Source organism: Orcinus orca, chromosome 19 (genome assembly GCF_937001465.1).
Source record: "Orcinus orca chromosome 19, mOrcOrc1.1, whole genome shotgun sequence".
NCBI classification, from domain to species: domain Eukaryota; kingdom Metazoa; phylum Chordata; class Mammalia; order Artiodactyla; family Delphinidae; genus Orcinus; species Orcinus orca.
In genome coordinates, this window is record NC_064577.1 from 26,949,648 (window position 1) to 26,971,130 (window position 21,483).

At 45.5% G+C, this 21,483-nt stretch overlaps 3 protein-coding genes across 11 annotated transcripts in view; 2 read left to right on the forward strand and 1 right to left on the reverse strand.

Moving 5' to 3' along the window:
- C19H17orf80 (chromosome 19 C17orf80 homolog) lies at positions 1-18,258 on the forward strand. Of its 3 annotated transcripts, none has more exons than XM_033438404.2 (4): positions 1-1,474; positions 6,885-6,992; positions 7,556-7,663; positions 17,893-18,258. In XM_033438404.2, the coding sequence occupies exons 1-4, from the start codon at positions 22-24 to the stop codon at positions 18,069-18,071; spliced, it is 1,848 nt and encodes a 615-aa protein (XP_033294295.1). In that variant the 5' UTR covers positions 1-21; the 3' UTR covers positions 18,072-18,258. The 3 variants fall into 3 exon arrangements, with proteins under 3 accessions (XP_033294295.1, XP_033294297.2, XP_012390553.3); XM_033438406.2 differs by having other exon boundaries at positions 218-1,474; positions 16,959-18,032; XM_012535099.3 differs by lacking the exon at positions 17,893-18,258 and adding an exon at positions 10,699-12,799 and having other exon boundaries at positions 218-1,474.
- The window catches only part of RPL38 (ribosomal protein L38), a 797,591-nt gene that overhangs the window by 10,800 nt on the left and 765,308 nt on the right, over positions 1-21,483 (forward strand). The gene's annotated exons all lie outside the window — the stretch shown is intronic.
- CPSF4L (cleavage and polyadenylation specific factor 4 like) overlaps positions 8,753-21,483 on the reverse strand; it is a 25,352-nt gene continuing 12,621 nt past the window's right edge. For 3 of the 7 annotated variants that reach the window (XR_007473449.1, XR_007473448.1, XR_004486330.2), the window contains 2 exons: positions 18,360-19,660; positions 8,753-8,983 (listed from right to left, as the gene is read on the reverse strand). The gene's annotated coding sequence lies outside the window, so the exon portion shown is untranslated. Of the gene's footprint in view, positions 8,984-18,359; positions 19,661-20,360; positions 20,529-21,483 lie in introns of all 7 variants that reach the window. The other 4 variants (XR_004486329.2, XR_004486327.2, XR_004486328.2 and 1 more) reach the window with 3 other exon arrangements.

A 21,483-nucleotide genomic window follows, 5' to 3' on the forward strand; every position in this document is an offset into this window, starting at 1 on the left:
AGGAGAGCTATTCCACCCAGAATGGAAGTGTGTCCTTACTGTAAGAAGCCATTTAAACGATTAAAATCCCATCTTCCGTACTGTAAGATGATAGGACCAGCTGTGCCTGCTGTTTGTCAGTCCAAGCCGGCTACACTCGCACGTGCTAAAAAAATCAAAGGGCCTATCAGAGACTCAGTTAAAGCAAAAGAGAAAGGGTTAGGGACAGATAGTAAGAAAAGAAATCCTGAACTGAAAGGGGACAGATCAGAACAACAGACAGTTAAGTCCTCTCCACGACTATCTGTTGGTTTGGAAAAAACAAGTAATACAAAGGCTGATAAAGACTTCAAGAATCAAATTCAACCCTCCCTCAAAATGCTAAAAAATACTGAACAGAAGATTACTTCCCAGGGAGAAACTACAGCTAAGTTTTCTGCATCAGAAAACACCACTCCTAAAAAAGAGCTTGCCGAAGACTTGTCTAAATCAGGGGAAAGTAGAAATAACCCTTCAGAGACTGAAGCTTCTTTAGCTCTTGGCCCAATGGAACCTTCTCTGTCAAATCAAGATAGGAAATATTCTTCGGCCTTCCCTAATGATGTACAAGCCACTTCTGCTGATTTAAGATTGGACAGAGTGGATGCCCCAAGACAGAACCTTCTCATAAAATTACTAGATATGCCTCTGGGCGATTATCACAGTTCTCCCACGAATCTCAATTACGGGGTTGAAAGGGTAAGCACATCATCAAGCAGTGAGAGAGATTCCAAGGCCGGGGATCACCTCTTGGGAGTCTCTACTAGAGACTCCGGGACTTGGGAAAAGAACACAGAATCACAAATTGCAGCTTTTAAAGTTAGCCCGTTAGGTAAAGTCCAGGTCAAGGAGAACCAGGGAAAAGGACTTGACCTTGGAGCAGAGGCATGTGGGAGCCAAGGAAATGCAGAGAAAAGCGCATTTGCAACAAAAATGCGGGAGTGGGCTGCCGTGAGCGATGATTCAGTCATGGAGAGGAAATCTCGAGGTGAAGGCCCCAATTTAGAGTTGCTCACGCCAACGGGGACAAATTGCAGTGAGCTTCTCTCTGTATCACAGTCACGTAATCAAAGTCTTGCCTCTCTGGCTATGAAATTTCTCCAAGAAGAGAAGGCAGAAGCCTGCAGCCGTAATCAAGTCCCTACTATGAAGGCATTGACAAAGAGTGAGGAACAAGCTTCTCTGACACCCAAGTCGGGCCGTCGGCCACCAGCATCGCACCGCAGGGGCCAGCATTCTGCACATTCAACCCATCACGCTTCTAAAGGCCCCTTCACAGGTCAGATCGGTGCCACCGACAGAAAGACCCTATCCAGCTCCCTGGGGCTGGAGTGGTTTCCAGAGCTCTATCCGGGTTATCTTGGACTCGGGGTGTTGCCGGGGAAGCCTCCGCATTGGGGCGCATTGGCCCAGAAGCCTGCGCTCATCAGTACCCAGGGGGGAAGCTGCTCACAAGGTAAGCACGCTCCCGTCCAGGCTCATCCAGACAGCTCTGTGCCTTCTGAATCCGTGAGGTTCGGAACGCCCACATTCTCACTCACTTGACCTTCCTCGTACCTGGGCACTCCAGTGCGCTGCACTTGTGAGTGTCCTCAGAACGTGGCTTCTTGCTCCCAGGGGTCAGTAATAACGGGTTTATCACTCTCCCTTCCCCTCCACCGAGAGGTGAGGGCTGGACTACGACAGGCTGGCCGGTGATGCTGATAGCAGTTGACCGCCTACATTTGGAAGAGGCATGGCCTCTTCTAGAAATTGGGTGGGTATTCAAGCTGAAGAGACTCAGGAAAAACAGGAAGACTTGAGGGTCTGCCTAAACAGAACAAGCGCCGTGCTCAGATTTCAGTCAGGACCAGCTTGGGCAGAAAATAGGTCCCAGACGTGTGGTCAGATGCAGCATCTAGCAGTTTAGAGTAGCACAGAAGGGGGCTTCCCTGGTGGCGCAGTGGTTGAGAGTCTGCCTGCCGATGCAGGGGACACGGGTTCGTGCCCCGGTGCGGGAAGATCCCACATGCTGCGGGGCGGCTGGGCCCGTGAGCCATGGCCGCTGAGCCTGTGTGTCCAGAGCCTGTGCTCCGCAACAGGAGAGGCCACAACAGTGAGAGGCCCGCGTACTGCAAAAAAATAATAATAAATAGAGTAGCACAGAAGGGAAGAGCAGATGGGGTTCTTGTCTTTGGGGGTAGGCTGGGGTGGCAGTCAAGGCAGGTGGAAGTGGGGCCTCAGGGATGAGCTGGTGAAGATCAGGAGCAGAGGGTGTAGCCAAGAGGGAGTAGAAATCCATGCCCTGGAGAAGTTAGGCCGCAGAGAATAGGACCAAAGATGGAGCCTCAAGACACGAGAGATTAGGTAAGAAGGATTGGGGGAGAGAGGCTGGGCATCAAGACTGATTGGATTGTGAGTCTGTCTCTTTGAAGCTCCCTGGATGCTCCTTGCTGGTGCCTGGAATGGGTTCAGCAGTGGGCAGGACGGGGGCCCGGGTAGGAGCCAAGAGCTTCCCTACGGCCCCCTGAGTGCCCTTGCTTTTTTCTGCTCTCACCTTTAGTTACTGAACTGCTTCTCTAGTTACGGAACATAGAGTGTCTCCATTTTCCTCCCCAGAAGCTTTGGATTACTTCTTTTTGTTTGGGTTCTCTAGGGGCGTGGTTAGGCGTGGTCACAGTAGCATCCATCTCTTTCTTTTTTTTTTTTTCTTTTTTTTTTTTTCATCTCTTTCTTGCCTAGTGTTCTTTGGTGCTTTCGGGTTATTTTGACAGGAGACACAAAGCCACTCAGAATAGGCTTGCAGCAGAAAAGCTTGTATTATCCCTTCCTAAAGGATACATTTTTCCCCTCTACTATGTTTTTTTTTTGTGAATGATCACATATTCACTAAGCCCCAGTTTGGCTGTTGTGGAAAGCTTTTTTTTTTTTTTTTGCAGTACGCGGGCCTCTCACTGTTGTGGCCTCTCCCGTTGCGGAGCACAGGCTCCGGACGCGCAGGCTTAGCGGCCATGGCTCACAGGACCAGCCGCTCCACGGCATGTGGGATCTTCCCGGACTGGGGCACGAACCTGTGTCCCCTGCATCGGCAGGCGGACTCTCAACCACTGCGCCTCCAGGGAAGCCCAAGCATTTTCTTTTGTATTTTAATTATCCCTTTCTAAAGGTTTCAAAATGGACATGTATTAAGAGGGTTGCTAGCTTAAAGCTACGTTTCCTTCAGCTGCCTCAGTGGTTAACCGGGTTTTCTACGAACAGGTCTAACATCTTCACTGTCTTTACAAAGTTGTAGTATCAAGTCTCTACTCCATCTTAACATAGAATTAATATACTCACATTTGTGTTGCTTTGTGGTTTTCAGGGTGCTTCACCTATCTTCTGATTTTGGCCTCGCCACCCTGAGATGTGGGCAGAGTGCTTTCTTTCTGTTTTGCAGGTGATGAAACAGGCACAGGGGATAAGTGATTTGTCCAAGGTGGTGATGCCAGTAAGTGGTAGAGGTGCAAGTAGAACCCCGTATCCTGAGGCCTAGTTTAAAGCTTTCACTCAAACATGTTGTAGAAAATGCTAGACACACAGGTGTTGTTTATATCTCCGAGCTTCTCTGTGGTTTTCAGTGGCATAAACACACACAGCCCATAGCAAATCTCTAGCATGTAGAAGGGCTTCTTTGTATTCTGTCCTACCCTCTGTAGTGCGAAGGTGAGTTCATTTTAGTGGGAAAAGGGAGGGAACTAAGAATGTTTATCAGGTGATGGCGGTTTCTGGTCGCTGTGCGAGATGCCTGATGTAATTATCTCCTTTAATCCTCCTGAGGGTTCTGAGGCGCTGTCACTGCCAAAGACTGCCCTCTGTTGTGGGCGAGGAGTCTGAGCCTCAGCGGGCTCAGTGACTTGCCCACGTTCGCCAGTAAGCGGCAGTCGGGATTCAAATCCAGGTCCGTCTGGCTTGTACATCCACGGTCTTTAAACTCAGCCTCAGGCTTACTTTAGGGCAGTTAGTGGCCAATATCACGGTTGATTTAAGTTATTAGTAACACTCCCTTTAATAGGTCCCAAGATTACAGTAATAATAAGGTAAGAGATAACAGTAACCCATGTTACTAAATCAATAGGCTTGTGAAATTGAATATGGGGGAACAATACAAGTTTTCCTTTAATAGTAAGTTCTTCCAGGATAGTGGCTAGAAGCGATTTTGTTCTCTTTTATTGGTCACAGTCTGTAATGTGTGATTAGTTTGGGTTCCTGTATCGGGGAACGTGTAGCCATCACTGTGCCTCTAGTTCTGTTGTAAACTGAAAAACTGTTGGAAGTTGGCTCCACCATTAATGGCCAGACTGGGATGCTGCTACCAAATGAACAGGAGACACTAGAGGAGACCCTAGGATCTCAGTTAAGGTCAAGACCTGATTCCTTAGTTGGCCAGGGACTTCAAGGCCGTCAAGTCTACAAGGATAAAAAAGTAGTGTGGCTCCTCGGCTTTGTACCTTCACCTGGCAATGACTGTCCCCAGTGACTGCAGGGTCAGACTGACCTCCCAGCAGTCATTGCAGAAGAGCTTGGGCTATATGTGCCCTTACTCAGGCAAAACCTTTGATGGGCCACTCCTCCTCTATCTCAGGAAACCAACTCATCCCTTTGATACTTAAAGGCAGGGCCAGTGAGCTAAGAGTTACTAAGTTAACTATATATCAGGTGTGATACCTGCATGTTTACCTAAGTTATCTTAAGGAATCTTATACCAGTTCTGGGAGATGGGTATTATCCCCTTTTACAGACGAGGAAACTGAGTTTCAGAGAGGATGATTAAATTGCCCAGTATCCAGTTTCTAATGTGATCTGATGGTCTTTGCCAAGGTTTTCCGGGCAGTGTTTCTTGCACTGGACCGTTGGGCTCCAGGATGTCATCAGTTTTCTTTCCTGCATGGGGAAATACAGCTCGTCCTCGTGCATCAGGTACCTGAGTAAACTTAGGTGAGGTGATTCTACCAGCTGGAAAGGCACCTAGGGCCTTCATTTTGATGAAACAAGGTAGGACCAGAAGCTCTCACAGCCGATGAAAAATGGCTATGGTTTGAGGGCCTAGGCTCGGAAATCCCGAGGCAGGCTGATGGTTCTGAGGATGCCACCAAGGTGGGCTGCAGTTAATCAGGAGTCGGGATGGGGCTCATGGAATTCGGCAGCGCTAGGCGCAATCTTTTGAGCTTCAGGGAGAAAGAGTCTCATGGACCTCACTACCAGAAGGAGTAAGTTTTCCTGACCTGAGGGAAAGTAGATTTTAGAAGTCCAAGATTTAAATCTCAGGAGACTCAACAAGTACCAGGGTCTGAGAGCTCTCAGCAATAGAGGACTTCGTTTAAAGGAAACCTCTCAGAGTCCCAGTCGCCTTCAGAGCGTTCAGCTGGGAGGGCTGGCTGGGCCTTTACAGAATTCAGGTGCCTTGGCTTTGGGGCTGAAAGTGTAAGAGATCTAGGTCCTCGGTTCCCAAATCTGGACAGTTAACAGTTTCACGTGGTCATTTTTTTTTTTTAAGAGTAAAGATTGCTAGGCATCATCCCCAGAGATTGATTCTGAAGCGAGGCCTCAGAATTGTATTTTCAGACGCTTCCTCGGTGTCACTGAAGGTCAGCCAAGTTTGAGAACTGCTCCTGGAGGTGATGACCCTGGTGCAGGTGCCTCAGACCCAGCAGTGGGCTGTTCTCAAATTGTGGCAGGGGAGAAGGTGGTTTGGGGAAAAAAAAACTTTGTGTAATTACAAAAAGCAAAATATGGCTGACGGGGTTACCAGAAGGTCAAGTGAGAAAACTTTATAGGTCATGGGTTTTTAAAGGCCAAGAAACAGCTAAATAAAGGCTGTTCTCTAACGTGAAACCAGGATTTCCATCAGTAGGGTATCCGTGTGAGGTGCGGTTTTTTGTTTTGTTTTTTAAATGTATTTATTTATTTATTGGCTGCGTTGGGTCTTCGTTGCTGCATGCGGGCTTCTCATTGCGGTGGCTTCTCTTGTTGCGGAGCACGGGCTCTAGGCGCACAGGCTCACTAGTTGTGGCTCGTGGGCTCTAGGGCGCAGGCTTAGTAGTTGTGGCGCACGGGCTTAGTTGCTCCGCGGCACGTGGGATCCTCCTGGACCAGGGCTCGAACCCATGTCCCCTGTATTGGCAGGAGGATTCTTAACCACTGCGCCACCAGGGAAGCCCTTGGGTAGTGTTTTTACATCCACAGCAACTTTTACCACACCTGCTAAACCCGTTGTAAATATTTGCTTAATTTACCCTTTATCCTAATGAACCAAACCAAGACCAGAGAATCAGCAATAGTAGAGATTCCCTGCCTGTCATTAAACATGGAAGATAACAGGGGCAGGGAAAATGTAAATACATAGCCTAAACCCTTTCTGGTTCTACTTTATAGTTATTCATGTATTGAACATAAATAAGAAGTGTGCTGGTCAGCAGTCGTGCTGGGCTGGGCTGGGCTGATAGAGCTGGCTTGTCGACTGTTGTAGTGACAAGTAGCAATAATTAACGTGACAGTAGAAAGTCATACTTTTTGCTAATAAGATGTTTAGCAGGTGAGAGGAAGTATAAATGATTCATTTCATTAAGTATGTATCCCTGGATCATCTGGGCACTATATTCATCGGATTGGAAATGGATCTAGGTCCTGATCCCCAGGGTCCCTTAGTCTGTCGAAGAACCTTTTCTTGATGTGGAATAGACAGCTTTGACCTTCAGTGGTTACCAGTTAGCCGCAGCCCAAGGCAGACATTAATCCACCTATTTAGAATATACCTTTCCTGCAGCCTCGCCCTGGGAACCTTGGGCACTGAGTGTTGGGGAAGAGGATGGATTTAAATGAATTATCACAGTGACTGTTTGGAACCCTAGTTCCTTTGTTGGAAAGAAGTTCGACGGCGGTAAGAAGTTTGGAAGCCCCGGCCAGGCTCACAACCTCCAGCTTTTCTCTAAGGAGGCTCTTGGGAGCTGTCCAAACAGGTGAGGCTGGAATCACGACTGCTGGGCTCTGTTGCTGGTTCCAGGCATTTGGAGAACTTTCTCTTCCTTTAGCCATGGCTGTTACAGCAGGCTCGAGAAAGAGAAGAGGACACCCTTGTAGTCTTACTGCTCTCCTGCCTGGCTGTTTTCATCCGGGAGGCTCATGTAATTAAAAGCACCGAAGCTAATAATAGCAGCTACCACTTATCGAGCAGGTTTCATTTATTCAGGACTTACCCCTGCCTCTCTGCCGCGCGCCCGTCTCTGCCTTCCCCACGTTGATTGTCCCCAAGCCAGGAAGGCGCAACCTCAACTAGACCAGCTGTATTCATCTCCTCCCCACGAAAGACTTTAACCAAACTCCCCAAAATAAGAGTGACTAATTTAAATTTATTAAAATTAAGGTCTTTGGGTTTTAGCCTTTTCATCATACGTGCAATATAGTGGTATGTAAATTCTTTGCAATTCCTTTGCCTAAGCTAACCGGGTAACTTGAGTCCTCACAGATAAGGGCCCCTAGGGGCCTTTGCCTCTAACAGTGAGACCTGCTTCTCTTTGAACAGGCTGGATCAGGTGTCGCACCACCGTGCAGAACAGAGGAGTCGGTGGCATCGTGATGCTCTTCACAGGGTGCTTCGTCCTTTGTTGTAGCTGGAGCTTCAAGCATCTGAGTAAGCCTTTCTCTATTTTTAGCCTAAATTACAGGTCACATCCCATTATAGGCACCTCCAAGGGATTTTCCCAACTGCTTTTTTGTTTTTCAGTTTTGCATTATCTGACGTGCCCTAGAGAATGAGCTGTTGCCTGAGAGGGTTCTTTTGGAGGTTTTTTTAATGGAGGTTTTGGTTATAGTGGCCTTTATAAGATTTGACTAGAATTTACATAACTGCTGTTATGCTCCATTTAAAATTGTCACTGGAGATCTGGAAAGCTTTGTGTTTTCTCCTTAAAGCTATTTGCCTGTTAGAAGATCAGGGCTCTTCTCCAAGGTGACTTTTTAATTCCTATGTAAGAGCTTCCTTTTAGGATTGAAGCCAAATAGCTTTATACCCCAAAAGAGAGGAGGAGAAGCAAAATACAGCTGTCACTCATCCGTGTGTCTAAAGGCTTAGAGCTGTTTTATTTACTCCACCTTTAACATTAAAAGCACAACACCTTTCTAGTGACGCGTTTCAGCTTGCTCCAACTCTTACCAGAAGGAAAATGCCTAGATTTCATTGCTCTTTTAGTTCCAGATAACTTTTGCTCATTTTTTAAAGTATTGTTTTATGAAAGAAAAAAAACAGAAATAGCCCAGTATTCTTCCACAATTTAAAAACAAAAAAACCCAGACGCTTTCCAGATGAAAATTTTCAGTGTAAAAGTGTAAGATAATCATGAACACTGGAGGCCAGTAGAATTCACAAGCTTCTAAAATGTTAGATTTGACTCTAACTGGATTTGTTGGCTAATTCAGTACCAGTACATAGGGCGCAGGTCAAGCAGCGGGAATGTGTCTGCACCAAACTCTTCCATCCTGACTAGCAGGGCATAGCTGCTGGCCCTTGTCTAATATGCATGGCCATCGGTGAGAAAGAGGAATTCCTTTCTGATCATCCCCGCATAAACGGAGATGCCTAAAATCCCAAGTCATTTCTTCCACAGGGAAAAAGCCTTCCCTGAAAGTTCTGCCCGCCTGAAGGAGACCATTTAGGTGATGCTTGAGGTTATTTTTCACATCTCTAAATTGAGACTGAAGAAAGTGAGACAGAAACTTCTCGTTTTGCTTAAGACTTTACTTCTAAATTTATAAAACAAAAATATAACAATGATCTGTAGAGTCAAGACGTAGAAACAGTCAACAGAATGGCCTCTTAGATCCTTGTGTTTATCGTAAGAGCTGCAGCGCTGGTGTAAGTAGCATTGACCTGGACACCACGTAAGAAAGCTTTGGCGCTCCAAGGCAGGAACAGTGGAGATGGCTGCGGTGCGAAGTTAACAGTGGAAACGTACTAGGGGCAGGGGAGAGCGTGAAAAGAATAAAATTACTGGAATCTAGCAACTCTGTAGGAAGCCAGTTTTTTAATGTGGACAGATCTGGTTCTGTCTGGATATTTCTTTTGGCTTGTTCTCAAAAGTGACAGAGTTACTGAAAAAACTTCAGTTTGTTTAATCATAAAGGCTGATGTTATTCAAGGAGACAAGAAGATGGCAGAGTTCATCATTAAAATTTTTTAATAGCTATTTCCTAATAGCTCATATCTCAATTTTAAATCTTTCTCTCTAAACTTATTCTCTATATCTTGGCATTTTACTGTTCATCTCCACTAGATACTCGGCTACATGTACACTGGTACAGAATAGTATGTGAAGTGGCAGGAGATCAGCACACATCAGACCCCTCCCCTTGGAAATGGTTAGGCTCTTCTGGGTCCTTGACCACATCTTGGCAGGTGTCAGAAACATAAACGCAGAGGGTGGGTTCAGAGTTGCAGGTGAGCCTCTGAAAAATCCTTGGCAGGTTATATTTTAAGCTAATTAAAGCAGCACACTAAACAGAAGCCTAAATCACCTTTTCCACTTCTTAAGTGAGTATAATAGTGAGCAAATGGTTTCTGCTTATCGTCTCTTCTTGGAAGCTTTTCAGAACTCCACCCCTATCCCTTCCCAAGAATTTCAGTGCAATACTCAAATATTCCTCCCACTTTGTTTGGGTTGTTTTTGGCTGGTGGGGTTTTTATGTCTCTTCCCTCATCAGAATATTCCATATTTTTCTAATTTTCAGCTTTGGCCCCTAGAGAATAACTTGGGTACTTACAAAGGCTTCAGGGAAATGTAATGTAGATCTCACAGGTGGATAACGGTTTTCAACCTCTTTTCCAACATCAGAGGTTGATTACATATCAGATAGCAATATGCCCCTATCAGTAAGTCGATGGGTCTGTCTGTATCTTCCCTTTGCTTGTAATATCCTCAGGCCAAAATACATGTGTTCAGTCCCTCTTTTGTCCCAGCTCCTTCAAAACTATGAAAAAGCAGGTGTGCTGTTCTAAGGCCAGCGTTCATGTATTTGCACACCTCTTCCTTCTCTCTTCCCAGAACTCGATGCTGACTTATCTTCTGCTGTATCTCCCTTTTCTGTTCTTCAGCCCCCTGTCCCCCCCTCCGCCTCTCTAATTATCCCCAGTGGGAGTAATTTAATTCTGCATCAAATTCTTATGGTTAAGGAAAAGGTGTGCTAGAATTCTCCATAAGGAAGAATTCACGGTTGAGGAAGAGTATACTAGAGGCAGTTATTTTAGTTTAATATGACAGAATTTTCAGAACTCCAAAAACAGTATCTTGCCTTTAGGAAGGGCTTTGTGGTCTTTCTTTGTAAATGCCCTGTAAGAGACACGGTCAGGGAGGGGTCTCCCTGCACCTGCCCCTTTGCCTTACTCTAGATCAGAAATGCTCAGGGTACAAAGGTAGGTGAGAATGATCTCTCAGCTATGTCCTCTTCCCCAATCCCCTTGAGCCCAGGGGTCAGCAGACCACGACAGCCCACAGACACAAGCCAGCATGTGGCCTATTTTTTGTAAATAAAGTCTCCGTGGGACACAGCCCTGCGTCTTTGGTTAGGTGATGGCTGTGGCTGCTTCCACACTGCAGTGGCAGAGTTGAGTTGTTGCAACAGAGACCATAGACCCTGCAAAGCTGAAAATGGTTATTCTCTGGCCCTTTACAGAAAGCGTGCCAAGCCCTGCCCCAGATGGACAGGACACCTCACGGGCTCCTGTGTCGGAGGGATGAAGAGGACTGGGGATCTCCGCTCTGAAGCATTTAGTTAGGAAACGCGTTTCAGGAGGAGAAGCCTTTCTGGACTCAGTACCTAAGTGCCTGAGTGTTGCCCCCTCAGCTCCCCACAGCATGTGAGTGCAGTGGTGACGGCAAGAGTAAGCTCACAGCCCCCCAGGGTTGTCATCAAGATCATTTTTGTCCCTAACTGTAAGTAAACTAGCGCCACTTGTTGCAATCAGAATGCTAAAACATCATGAAAGGGTTTAACTCCGTTAGATCACAGTGAATACTTTACATCTCTGAAAATAAGTTCCTTAATGAAAAAAACGAACTACTTAATGACCCATCAGTCCTGAAGGGATATCTGCTGCTTATTGCCTGGTATGTTGTGTTAGTTTCAGGCGTACAGCATGGTGATGCAGTTACACATATATATTTATCTTTTTATGTATACGTATTCTTTTACAGATACCTTTGTCTTATAGTTTATTACAAAATTTCAAGTAGAGTTCCCTGTGCTACAGGTAGGTCCTTGTTGATTATCTATTTTATATAGAGTGGTGTGTATCTGTGAATCCCAACCTCCTACTTTACCCCTCCCTCCCCCCGCCCTTTTCCCCTTTGGTAACCATAAATTTGTTTTCTACGTCTGTGGGTCTTTTTCTGTTTCGTATATAAGTTCATTTGTATCATTTATTTTTTGTAGATTCCCCATATAAGCGATATCATATATTTGTCTTTCTCTGTCTGGCTTACTTAGTATGATCATCTCCTAAGTCCATCCACGTTGCTGCAAATGGCATTATTTCGTTTTTTTTGTTTTTTTTTTTATAAATTTATTTATTTTTTTGGCTGTGTTGGGTCTTCATTTCTGTGCGAGGGCTTTCTCTAGTAGCGGCGAGCGGGGGCCACTCTTCATCGCGGTGTGCGGGCCTCTCACTGTCGCGGCCTCTCGTTGCGGAGCACAGGCTCCAGACGTGCAGGCTCAGTAGCTGTGGCTCACGGGCCTAGTTGCTCCGTGGCATGTGGGATCTTCCCAGAGCAGGGCTCGAATCCGTGTCCCCTGCATTGGCAGGCAGATTCTCAACCACTGCGCCACCAGGCAAGCCCTACTTCGTTCTTTTTAATGGCTGAGTAATATTCCATTGTATATATGTACCATATCTTCTTTATCCATTCCTCTGTCAATGGACATTTAGGTTGCTTCCATGTCCTGACTATTGTAAATAGCGCTGCTGTGAACATTGGGGTACATGTATCTTTTCAAATCATGGTTTTCTCCAGATATATGCCCAGGAATGGGATTGTAGGATCATATGGTAGCTCTATTTTTAGTTTTTTAAGGAACCTCCATACTGTTCTCCATAGTGGCTGTACCAATTTACATTCCCACCAACAGTGCAAGAGGGTTCCCTTTTCTCCACACCCTCTCCAGCATTTATTTTTTAAAATACATTCCTTTTAATTTTTAATCAACACCTTAATAGATTCACAATTACTTTATCTGTACTGATCCTTTTTGTTTTTTGGGTTTTTTTGGCTGCATCGCGTCTTAGTTGCGGCATGGGGATCTTTTGTTGCGGTGTGTGGGCTTCTCTCTACTTGTGGCACACAGGCTCTAGAGTACGTGGGCTTAGCTGCCCCGTGGCATGTGGGATCTTAGTTTCCCAACCAGGGATCTAACCTGGGCCCCCTGCAGTGGAAGCATGGAGTGCTAACCACTGGACCTCCAGGGAATTCCCTCTAGCATTTATTATTTGTAGAGTTTGATGATGGCCATTCTGACCAGTGTGAGGTGATACCTCATTCTAGTTTCGATTTGCATTTCTCTAATAATTAGCCATGTTGAGCATTTTTCATGTGCCTTTGGCCATCTGTATGTGTTCTTTGGAGAAATGTCCATTTAGATCTTCTGCCCATTTTTTGATTGAGTTGTTTATTTTTTGGATATTGAGTTGTTTGTGTATTTTGGAGATTAATCCCTTGTTGGTTGCATCATTTACAAATATTTTCTCCCATTCTGTAGGTTGTCTTCTTGTTTATGGTTTCCTTTGCTGTGCAAAAACTTTTAAGTTTAATTAGGTCCCATTTGTTTGTTTATATTTTCATTATTCTATAAGACAGATCCAAAAAGACACTGCTGCAATTTATGTCAAAGAGTGTTCTGCCTATGTTTTCCTCTAGGAGTTTTATAGTATCCAGTTTTACACTTAGGTCTTTAACCTACTTTGAGTTTATTTTTGTGTGTGGTGTTAGAGAATGTTCTAATTTCATTCTTTTATATGTAGCTGTCCAGTTTTCCCAGCACCACTTACTGAAGAGATCTTCTCCATTGTATATTCTTGCCTCCTTCGTCATAGATTAATTGACCATGGGTGCGTGGGTTTATTTCTGGGCTTTCTGTCGTGTTCCATTGATCTATCTTTCTGCTTTTGTGCCAGTGCCATACTATTTTGATGACTATAGCTTTATAGTATACTCTGAAGTCAGGGAAGCTGATTCTTCCAGCTCTGTTTTTCTTTCTCAAAATTGCTTTTACTCTTCCGTGCTTTGGCTATTTGGGGTCTTTTGTGTTTCCATATAAATTGTAAAATTTTTTGTTCTAGCTCTGCAAAAAATGCCACTGGTAATTTGATAGGGATTGCATTGAATCTGTAGATTGCCTTGGGTAGTATAGTCATTTAGACAATATTGTGTGTGTGTGTGTGTGTGTGTGTGTGTGTGTGTGTGTTACGTGGGTCTCTCACCATTGTGGCCTCTCCCGTTGCGGAGCGCAGGCTCAACGGCCATGGCCCACAGTCCCAGCCGCTCCGCAGCATGTGGGATCTTCCCAGACCGTGTCTCCTGCATCGGCAGGTGGACTCCCAACCACTGCGCCACCAGGGAAGCCCCATTTTGACAATATTGATTCTTCCAATATAAGAACATGGTATATATTTCCATCAGTTTGTGTCATCTTTGATTTCTTTCATCAGTGTCTTTTAGTTTTCAGAGTACAGATTTTTTCCTTCCCTAGGTAGGTTTATCCCTAGGTATTTTATTAGGTTGGCCAAAAAGTTTGTTTGGGTTTTTCCGTAACATCTTACCAAACTTTCTGGCCAACCCGATATTATTTTTGATACGATGGTAAATGCGATTGTTTCCTTTATTTCTCTTTCTGATCTTTCATCGTTAGTGTTTAGAAATGCAGATTTCTGTGTATTAATTTTGTATCCTGCAAGTTTACCAAATTCATTCATGAGCTCTAGCAGTTTTTTGTTAGAGTCTTTAGGATTTTCTGTGTATAGTATCATGTCATCTGCAAACAGTGACAGTTTTACTTCTTTTCCAAATTGGATTCATTTCTTTTTCTACTCTGATTGCAGTGGCTAGTACTTTCAAAACTGTGTTGAATGAAAGTGGCAAGAGTGGATATCCTTGCCTTGTTCCTGATCTTAGAGGAAATGCTTTCAGCTTTTCGCCATTGAGTGTGCTGTTAGCTGTGGGTTTGTCATATACGGCCTTTATTATCTTGAAGTAGGTTCCCTCTGTGCCCATTTTCTGGAGAGTTTTTATTGTCAATGGATGTTGCGTTTTATCAAAAGCTATTTCTGCGTCTATTGGGGTGATCATATGGATTTTATTCTTCAATTTGTTAATGTGCTGTTTCACACTGATTGATTTGCAGATATTGAAAAATCCTTGTATCCCTGGGATAAATGCCACTTGATCATGGTGTATGATCCTTTTAATGTACTGTTGGAGTCAATTTGCTAGTACTTTGTTGAGAATTTTTGCGTCTGTGTTCATCAGTGATATTGGCCTGTAATTTTCTTTTTTTGTGGTATCTTTGTCTGGTGTTAGTATCAGGTTGATTGTGGCCTCATTGAATGAGTTTGGAAGTGTTCGTTCCTCTGCAGTTTTTTGGAATAGTTTCAGAAGGATGGTTGTTAATTCTTCTCTAAATGTTCAGTAGAATTTGCCTGTGAAGCCATCTGGTCCTGGACTTTTATTTTTGGGGAGTTTTTTAATCACAGATTCAATTTCAGTACTTGTAATTGGCCTGTTCATATTTTGTTTCTTCCTGGTACAGTCTTGGGAGATTGTAACTTTCTAAGAATTTGTCCATTTCTTCTAGGTTGTCCATTTTATTGGCATAGAGTTGTTGTAGTGGTCTCTTACGTCAGTTGTAACTTCTCCTTTTTCATTTCTAATTTTTTTGGTTTGGGCCCTATCCCTTTTTTTCTTATGAGTTTGGCTAAAGGTTTAGCAATTTTGTTTATCTTTTCAAAGAATCAGTTTTTAGTTTCATTGATCTTTTTGTTTCATTAGTCTATTTATTTCTTCCGTGACCTTTATGATTTCTTTCCTTCTACCTATTTTGTATTTTGTTTGTTCTTTAGTTGCTTTAGGTGTAAGGTTAGGTTGTTTGAGACTTTTCTTGTTTCCTGAGGTGAGCTTGTATCACCATAAACAGTTAGAACTGCTTTTGCTGCATCCCGTAAGTTTTGGATCCTTGTGTTTTAGGTTTCGTTTGTCTCTAGGTGTTTTTTGATTTCCTCAGTGATCCATTGGTTGTTTAGAAGCATATTGTTTAGCCTCCACATGTTTGTTTCCCACCTAGAGAAGTTGCTTTAGCATTTGTTGTAAAGCTGGTTTGGTGGTGCTAGTCCTTAAGCTGTTGCTTTCTCTGTCAAATCTAAATGAGAGCCTTGCTGGGTAGAGTAATCCTGGTTTTAGGTTTTTCCCTTTCATCACTTTATATTGTGCCCCTCCCTTTTGGCCTGCAGAGTTTCTGCTGAAAAATCAGCTGATAACCTTATGAGAATTTCCTTGTTGCTTTTAATATTTTCTCTTAATCTTTAATTTTTGTCATTTTTATTACTGTGTGTCTCGGCATGTTCCTCTTCCTTCTTCTGGGACCCCTATAATGTGAATGTCGGTGCATTTGATGTTGTCCCAGAGGTCTCTTCAACTGTCCTCATTTCTTTTCATTCTTTATTCTGTTACACAGCAGTGATCTCCACCATTCTGTCTTCCAGTTCACTTACTCCTTCTTCTGCCTCATTTATTCTGCTATTGATTCCTTCTAGTGTATTTTTCATTTCAGTTTTTGTATTCTCAACTCTGGTTGTTCTATTTTCTCTTTCTTAAAACTTCTTGTAGCTCCTCACTCTGCATGCATTCTTTTCCCAAGTTCTTTGCCTCGGTTCGCAGGCTGCAAGATTGTAGTTTTCTTGCTTCTGGTGTCTGCCCGCAGTGGGTGAGGCTGGTCTAGAGGCTTGTGCAGGCTTCCTGGTGGGAGGGGCCAGTGTCTGCCCTCTGGGTGGGGCAGGGTTGTAACAGGGGGCACGTTGAGAGGTGTCTGTGGGCTCAGGGAGTTTTTAGGCAACCTGTCTGCTGATGGGTGGGGCTGTGTTCCCTCTGTGTTGGTTGGTTGGTTGGTTGGCCTGAGGCCTCCCAGCACTGGCACCTGTAGGCTGTTGGGTGGGCCCAGGTGTTGGTGCTAATTACCCAAGCAAGAGGGCTGCCCAGGTAGGTCTGGCCCAGGCTTCTACGAAGTCACTGCTTTCATCCTGGGTCCTGGTGCTCTGCACCCTCCAAGAGTGGAGTCTCTCTGTTTCCCTCACTCCTGTGGGGCTCCTGCAGTCAAACCCCGCTGGCTTTCGAAGCCAAATGCTCTAGGGGCTCCTCCTCCGCTGCCAGACCCCCAGGCTGGGGAGCCTGATGTGGGGCTCCGAACTCTCACTCTTCTAGGAGGAAGTCTGTGATAAAATTATTCTCCAGTCTCTGGGTCACCCCCCCAGGTAGTGTGGGAATTGATTGTGTCACAGTTGCACCCCCTCCTACCATCTCGTTGTGCTTCCTTCTTTGTCTTTGGATGTAGGATATCTTTTTTGGTAGGTTCCAGTCTTTTTTTAATCAATGTTTGTTCAGCAGTTATTTGTGATTGCGGTGTGCTCGTGAGAGGAGGTGAGCTCAAGGTCCTTTCTACTCTGCCATCTTGTCTCTAGTCTGAATGGCTTTCTCCTGCTGGTAAGCCATCAGAATGAAGTGATCAAGTTTAGCAGGGCCTTGATCTCTGATATCTCCCAGTCTGTTTCTGTTCCAACCAAAATAGCATTTTCAGTTGTAGGTACCAACGTATTTAACATCACCTAAGGAATAGTTACTCTTCAGTTTCTGTTGTGGAATGTACTTAATTATCTCTTTTTTCTGGGCTTCCAGTGCGAATGTCTGTGTAAACGATCTTTGTGACCTTGAGCCAGTGACTTAACCTCTCTGTGCCTTGGTGTCCTCATCTGGTGTTCGGCAGAGGTGCTTGGCAGCTGTACGTTGAGAGAGAGACAGCAGTCGACAGCCCCAGACCAGCTCCACCTTGACCCCAGGAATGTGCCTGTGCAGATGAGCTGAGCATTGATTCTTAAAATGATGTGGGTGACTTTGAAAAAGCCATCTGAAGTTTGTCCAGATTCTGGAATTATTTGATTATGTCCACAAAGTAACAGGGAAAGGTTTCTCTTATCTACGCATTGCTGCCATCTGAGGTAGGGAAATCCTTGACGACCTTTTATCGAGTCTTTTAATGATTTCTTAGTAATGTTCAAAATAGTTTGAGAGTTAAGGTCAGCTGATAACTGATTCTTTTCTTAGATTCAGATCTAAACAAACGCAGCATGATCCAGGGATATGCCTCTTGGCTCCAGTTCGCAATATTGTAAACTTGCCTTACGAGGATGCATTTGTTGTTCATACTACGACGTAAGTTTGTTTGCACAGCCAGGCCCACCCATTTATGTGAGCTGGCAGATTCCAGGCTTCCTTAGGAAGACTAGAGGTTCTTTTCAAAGCTGGAGTTGTCCATGAGTGAGGCTCTGCTCCATGCAAAGCCAGTGTGCTTCAGCCAGGAGAGAGGAGCTCGTGTCTCCACAAAGCCAGGAGAGAAGTCTGGAATGCTCTTACCATGCTGTTCCGTTTTAAACAGCCTCCTACATTCTGTCTCTTAAATTGTGCTCCACATCTTCCCTGGCACTGGTGGGAGCTTCCCTGGGTAAACAGCAGTGCTTAGATTCTGCTTCCAGGGCAGCCGCGTGCCTTCCCAAACAAACACGGCTTCCAGCTGTGTAGAAACGCAGCCTGAGAATTCCCATCCACCCTGCAGAAGAGTTAACGGTGGTACCCAGGCTTCTCTCCATCCTCGAAGATTTACCGGGAAGGTTCGGTTACTGGAGGCTGCAAACATTCACAGGCACGTCTGGACACCCTGCTGTAACGCACATGGTCTGTGTAAGGTGGGTTATCTCTGCTACCTACTTGAGTTTAATCCTGAGTGATACCTGAAACACTGCCTTTTTTCTATATATATTAAAATATTCAGCTATTAAGAATAAATCATTTTGTATTATCAGTGGAGTGTTTTATACTTTATGGGAAGCCCTATCTGCTGCTACTATTTCTTTCGGTCCTGTTTTTCCTGATTTACGGATTATCCAGTTACTCTCAGTACCTGCTCCGCCCCCCCACCCCCGCCATGTTCGTCCTACATATTACTGTTACCACTCTTCATAACAAAAATATGTTCAACAAATAGTCCTCTATTCTGGTTATTTGCCTCTCCCAGACACTTACCTGTGAAATGGGTAGTAGGTGTGCCCTTTGGCAAGTTATCTGACTTAATTGGAGCCTCCTTGGTCCGGACTGTAAAATGGGGATGATTATACCTACTTTGCAGAGATTTGGTCGAATTAAAAGTCTTGCATCTGTTAATTCCAGCGAAGTGTCACACATAATAGGAATGAAATAACAGCTTTTCTAACCTCTTGTGGCCTCTTATTTCATTCACATCCTGAACTTGAACTAAGCAAGAGAGGCCCCACCACAATCCACGCCAAAATCCAGCTACCACCTGGGTGCTCACTTTTGTCAGCCCAGCGCCGTGCAGCCTTCTTTACCTGAAGTCTCCAGCCTGTGAGGCCAGAGCTGCCACCACACTCGTTTTCTAGAATGAGGGAGCAGACTCGAGGAGGTTAAGTAATTTGCCTGCATGGCTGTGTAGGGTTTGTCACATAGCAGCCCAGGGTGGAGCTGGCGTTCAGACCCCCGAATCTGTCTCCAGGGCCGGCTATCCTCCTAGCCTCGGCCTCACCCTCCCGCTCCAGGCCGGATAAGCCAGCTGCCTCCGTCTGCCGAAGGTAGGGGCCTGGTCCCACCGTGCACTGTGTGTCGTCCCTCTTCTCTCCACTCCTCCAAAAGGCGCAGCCTTGCCTCCCTGCTCCTTTCCCCGTGGATTAAGTTGCATTGGGGTTTGACTCAGACAGTGACTGAGACCACACGGCATTCACTGATCCATGTCACTTCCTTACGTCCCCGGGATAAGCCTCACTCGTACCATCCACCTCCCTGTAATTCCTTACAGAAGGCATGCACAGAATCTCGTCTTACACTTAGGGAAGCCATATAGGGAAGCAGCTGTCATGCTAAAGAAACCACTTGATTTAATTGTTCGTTTACAGCAGCAGCTGAGGCCGTGTGCGCAGGAAGGCCACGTGCCGCCCAGAACTGTCGGCGGCAGGACGGGAGCTGAGCACAGGACAGTGACCGTTTCCCATATGCTCGAGCTCTTGGTTTTACTTACATTGTGCTCCCCTGTTCTATGAATACCTCGTTCCTGCCACACTCAGTCAGCCTCCACTCCAGCTATATTTTCAGTAGCTCGTTCACGTACAGAAGAGGAAATTGAAACACAGCAGGCTGCTTCTGCACCTCCTTTCCTGGTTAGGCAGGCAGTGGGCTAGCTGAGAACAGAATCCCCTAGGATGGCCTTTGGGCATCTTCACTAGAAGGTCCTTCAGTTCCCCAGACCGACCAGGGGTATTTTTTGGTAACTTCTACCAGTTGACTCTACTGGCATAATGGCTCATTTTTCAACACTACAAGAGAAAAAGTTAATGGTGTGACTTTTAGTAAATTCAAATCCTAAGAGAAAAATCCTAGATTGTCTAGGGCACCCTAGGAGCTGGTTAGCTGGCTTTCTGCTCATAAATGAAGGTCCATTTCTGGCCTGAAAAAGGCCTTGAGGTTCAAGCCCCATCATCACTAACCCAAAGAACAGGGCTGTGGATGCATGAAGACCAGGAAATCCATCGTGTTAGGAAAGCAAGGCCTGATAGTACAATTCTCTTGCAGACTAGAGAAGGCAAAGGTCAGGACAGTTCAGAGGCAATCTCATGAGTGTAAAACATGATTTTCTTCCTGAGGAACCAGAAGATAACAACCAAGAAATGTAAGGTGTGACATTCCCTTCCTTACCAAGCCGCTCCTTACCAAGACTGTGCCAAGTCTTAAGGCTAAGGCTATTATGTATAAATAACTCAAGGGATCGTCAGGTAGCAAAATAGTGCATGAAAGATGTTTAACTTATTAGCCTTTTAAAGAAATAAAGTCTTGTCTGGCAGGAAATGCAAATAAGATGAGGTTACTGAGACCTTAAAATTGGAACAATTTGGTCTGGTAGCTAAATTCCCCCATTCTCTCTTAATTTGCACTCCTAAACCTCAGTCCGGTTTTATCTTGCTAATCACCCCTCGTCTTGCCCTCAACAGAGCAGTAGCCCAGCTCATCACCACTCACCCTGTAACACGGGCCCTCTTCCAGGGCCCTGAGCCCCAGGCAGTAAGTGACCGGGGGCTCCTGGGGCTTCATCTGAGGGCGGAGAAGCAGACACTCTTTCGGGGAAGGGGGCTTGTGAGGTTCCCAGGCAGAAGCAGGAGGTGCCGAACCCACTGGCCGGATGACAAGCTGCAGAGAAAGTGAAGCCAAAAGGAAACATTTATAGACACTCCCTGTGTAGAAAGAGGGCAGGGACTCCGGCCAGGCCTTCAGACTGAAACCAGGTTGCGAAATGCCTTCGTTTACGCCTTAACTGCCGAAAGCGTACCTTTTGATGGACGTTGGAAATGGGCTTGTGAATTCCCCAGTGTTGACGATCGCTTCCCACCCGCTGTCAGCGATCCCACTGGGAACCAGCAGGGGTCGCCCTCCTCATGTGCCAGTGCCATCCCAGCCTAGGGCTGTGTACAGAACCCCTAATTAGCAAGAGCTCGGTTGCTCCCCCCAGCGTTCGTGCTTCTTCTTTGGCCTCTGTCAGACTTTACTGGCAGGCCAGCATGCAGACATCCCCACCGGGACCAGCAAGCTTTTTCTGCAGGAGCCCAAACAGTAAATATTTTCAACTTTGCGGGCCATCTGGTCTCTGTTGGAGCTACGCAACTCTGCCATCGTAAGCATGAGGAACAGTCAGACAGTATGTAAATGATGAGCTTGGTCCTGTTCCAGTGAAACTATTTATGAGCACTGGAATTTGCATTTCCACACATCGCAAAATGTTACTTTGGATTTTTCTGTCACCACCTTTAAAAAGTCATTTTTAGGTCCCAGGCTGTACAGAAACAGGCAAAAGGCCAGATTTGACCCCACAGGCTGTGGCTTGCTGAGCTGGGATGGAGGCTCTCGTATCAAGACTCGATATCAGGGGGAGGCAGATCTGTTCCCATAGGGACCAGGCACAACCAGGATGGCCCTGATTCAGAACAACTCTGGACCACGGGTCCTCAGCTAGACCCCAGGTTCTTGAATAAAAACCACACCTGTGTTCTGCAGCTAAGGAGAAGGAAAGCCTCAGGGGCCGAGAAGCTCTGCCTGAAGCAGAGACGACGGAGGTCCGAGGGGGTCTGGGAGGAGCGACCCCGTATGT

Excerpts from the sequence above, each read along its gene's own strand:
- C19H17orf80 (XM_033438404.2), top strand. The coding sequence starts at position 22 with ATGGAAGTGTGTCCTTACTGTAAGAAGCCATTTAAACGATTAAAATCC. Across the intron at positions 6,993-7,555 it reads CTTGGGAGCTGTCCAAACAG|GCTGGATCAGGTGTCGCACC; the intron begins GTGAGGCTGGAA and ends CTCTTTGAACAG. Across the intron at positions 7,664-17,892 it reads CTGGAGCTTCAAGCATCTGA|AAGAGTTAACGGTGGTACCC; the intron begins GTAAGCCTTTCT and ends TCCACCCTGCAG.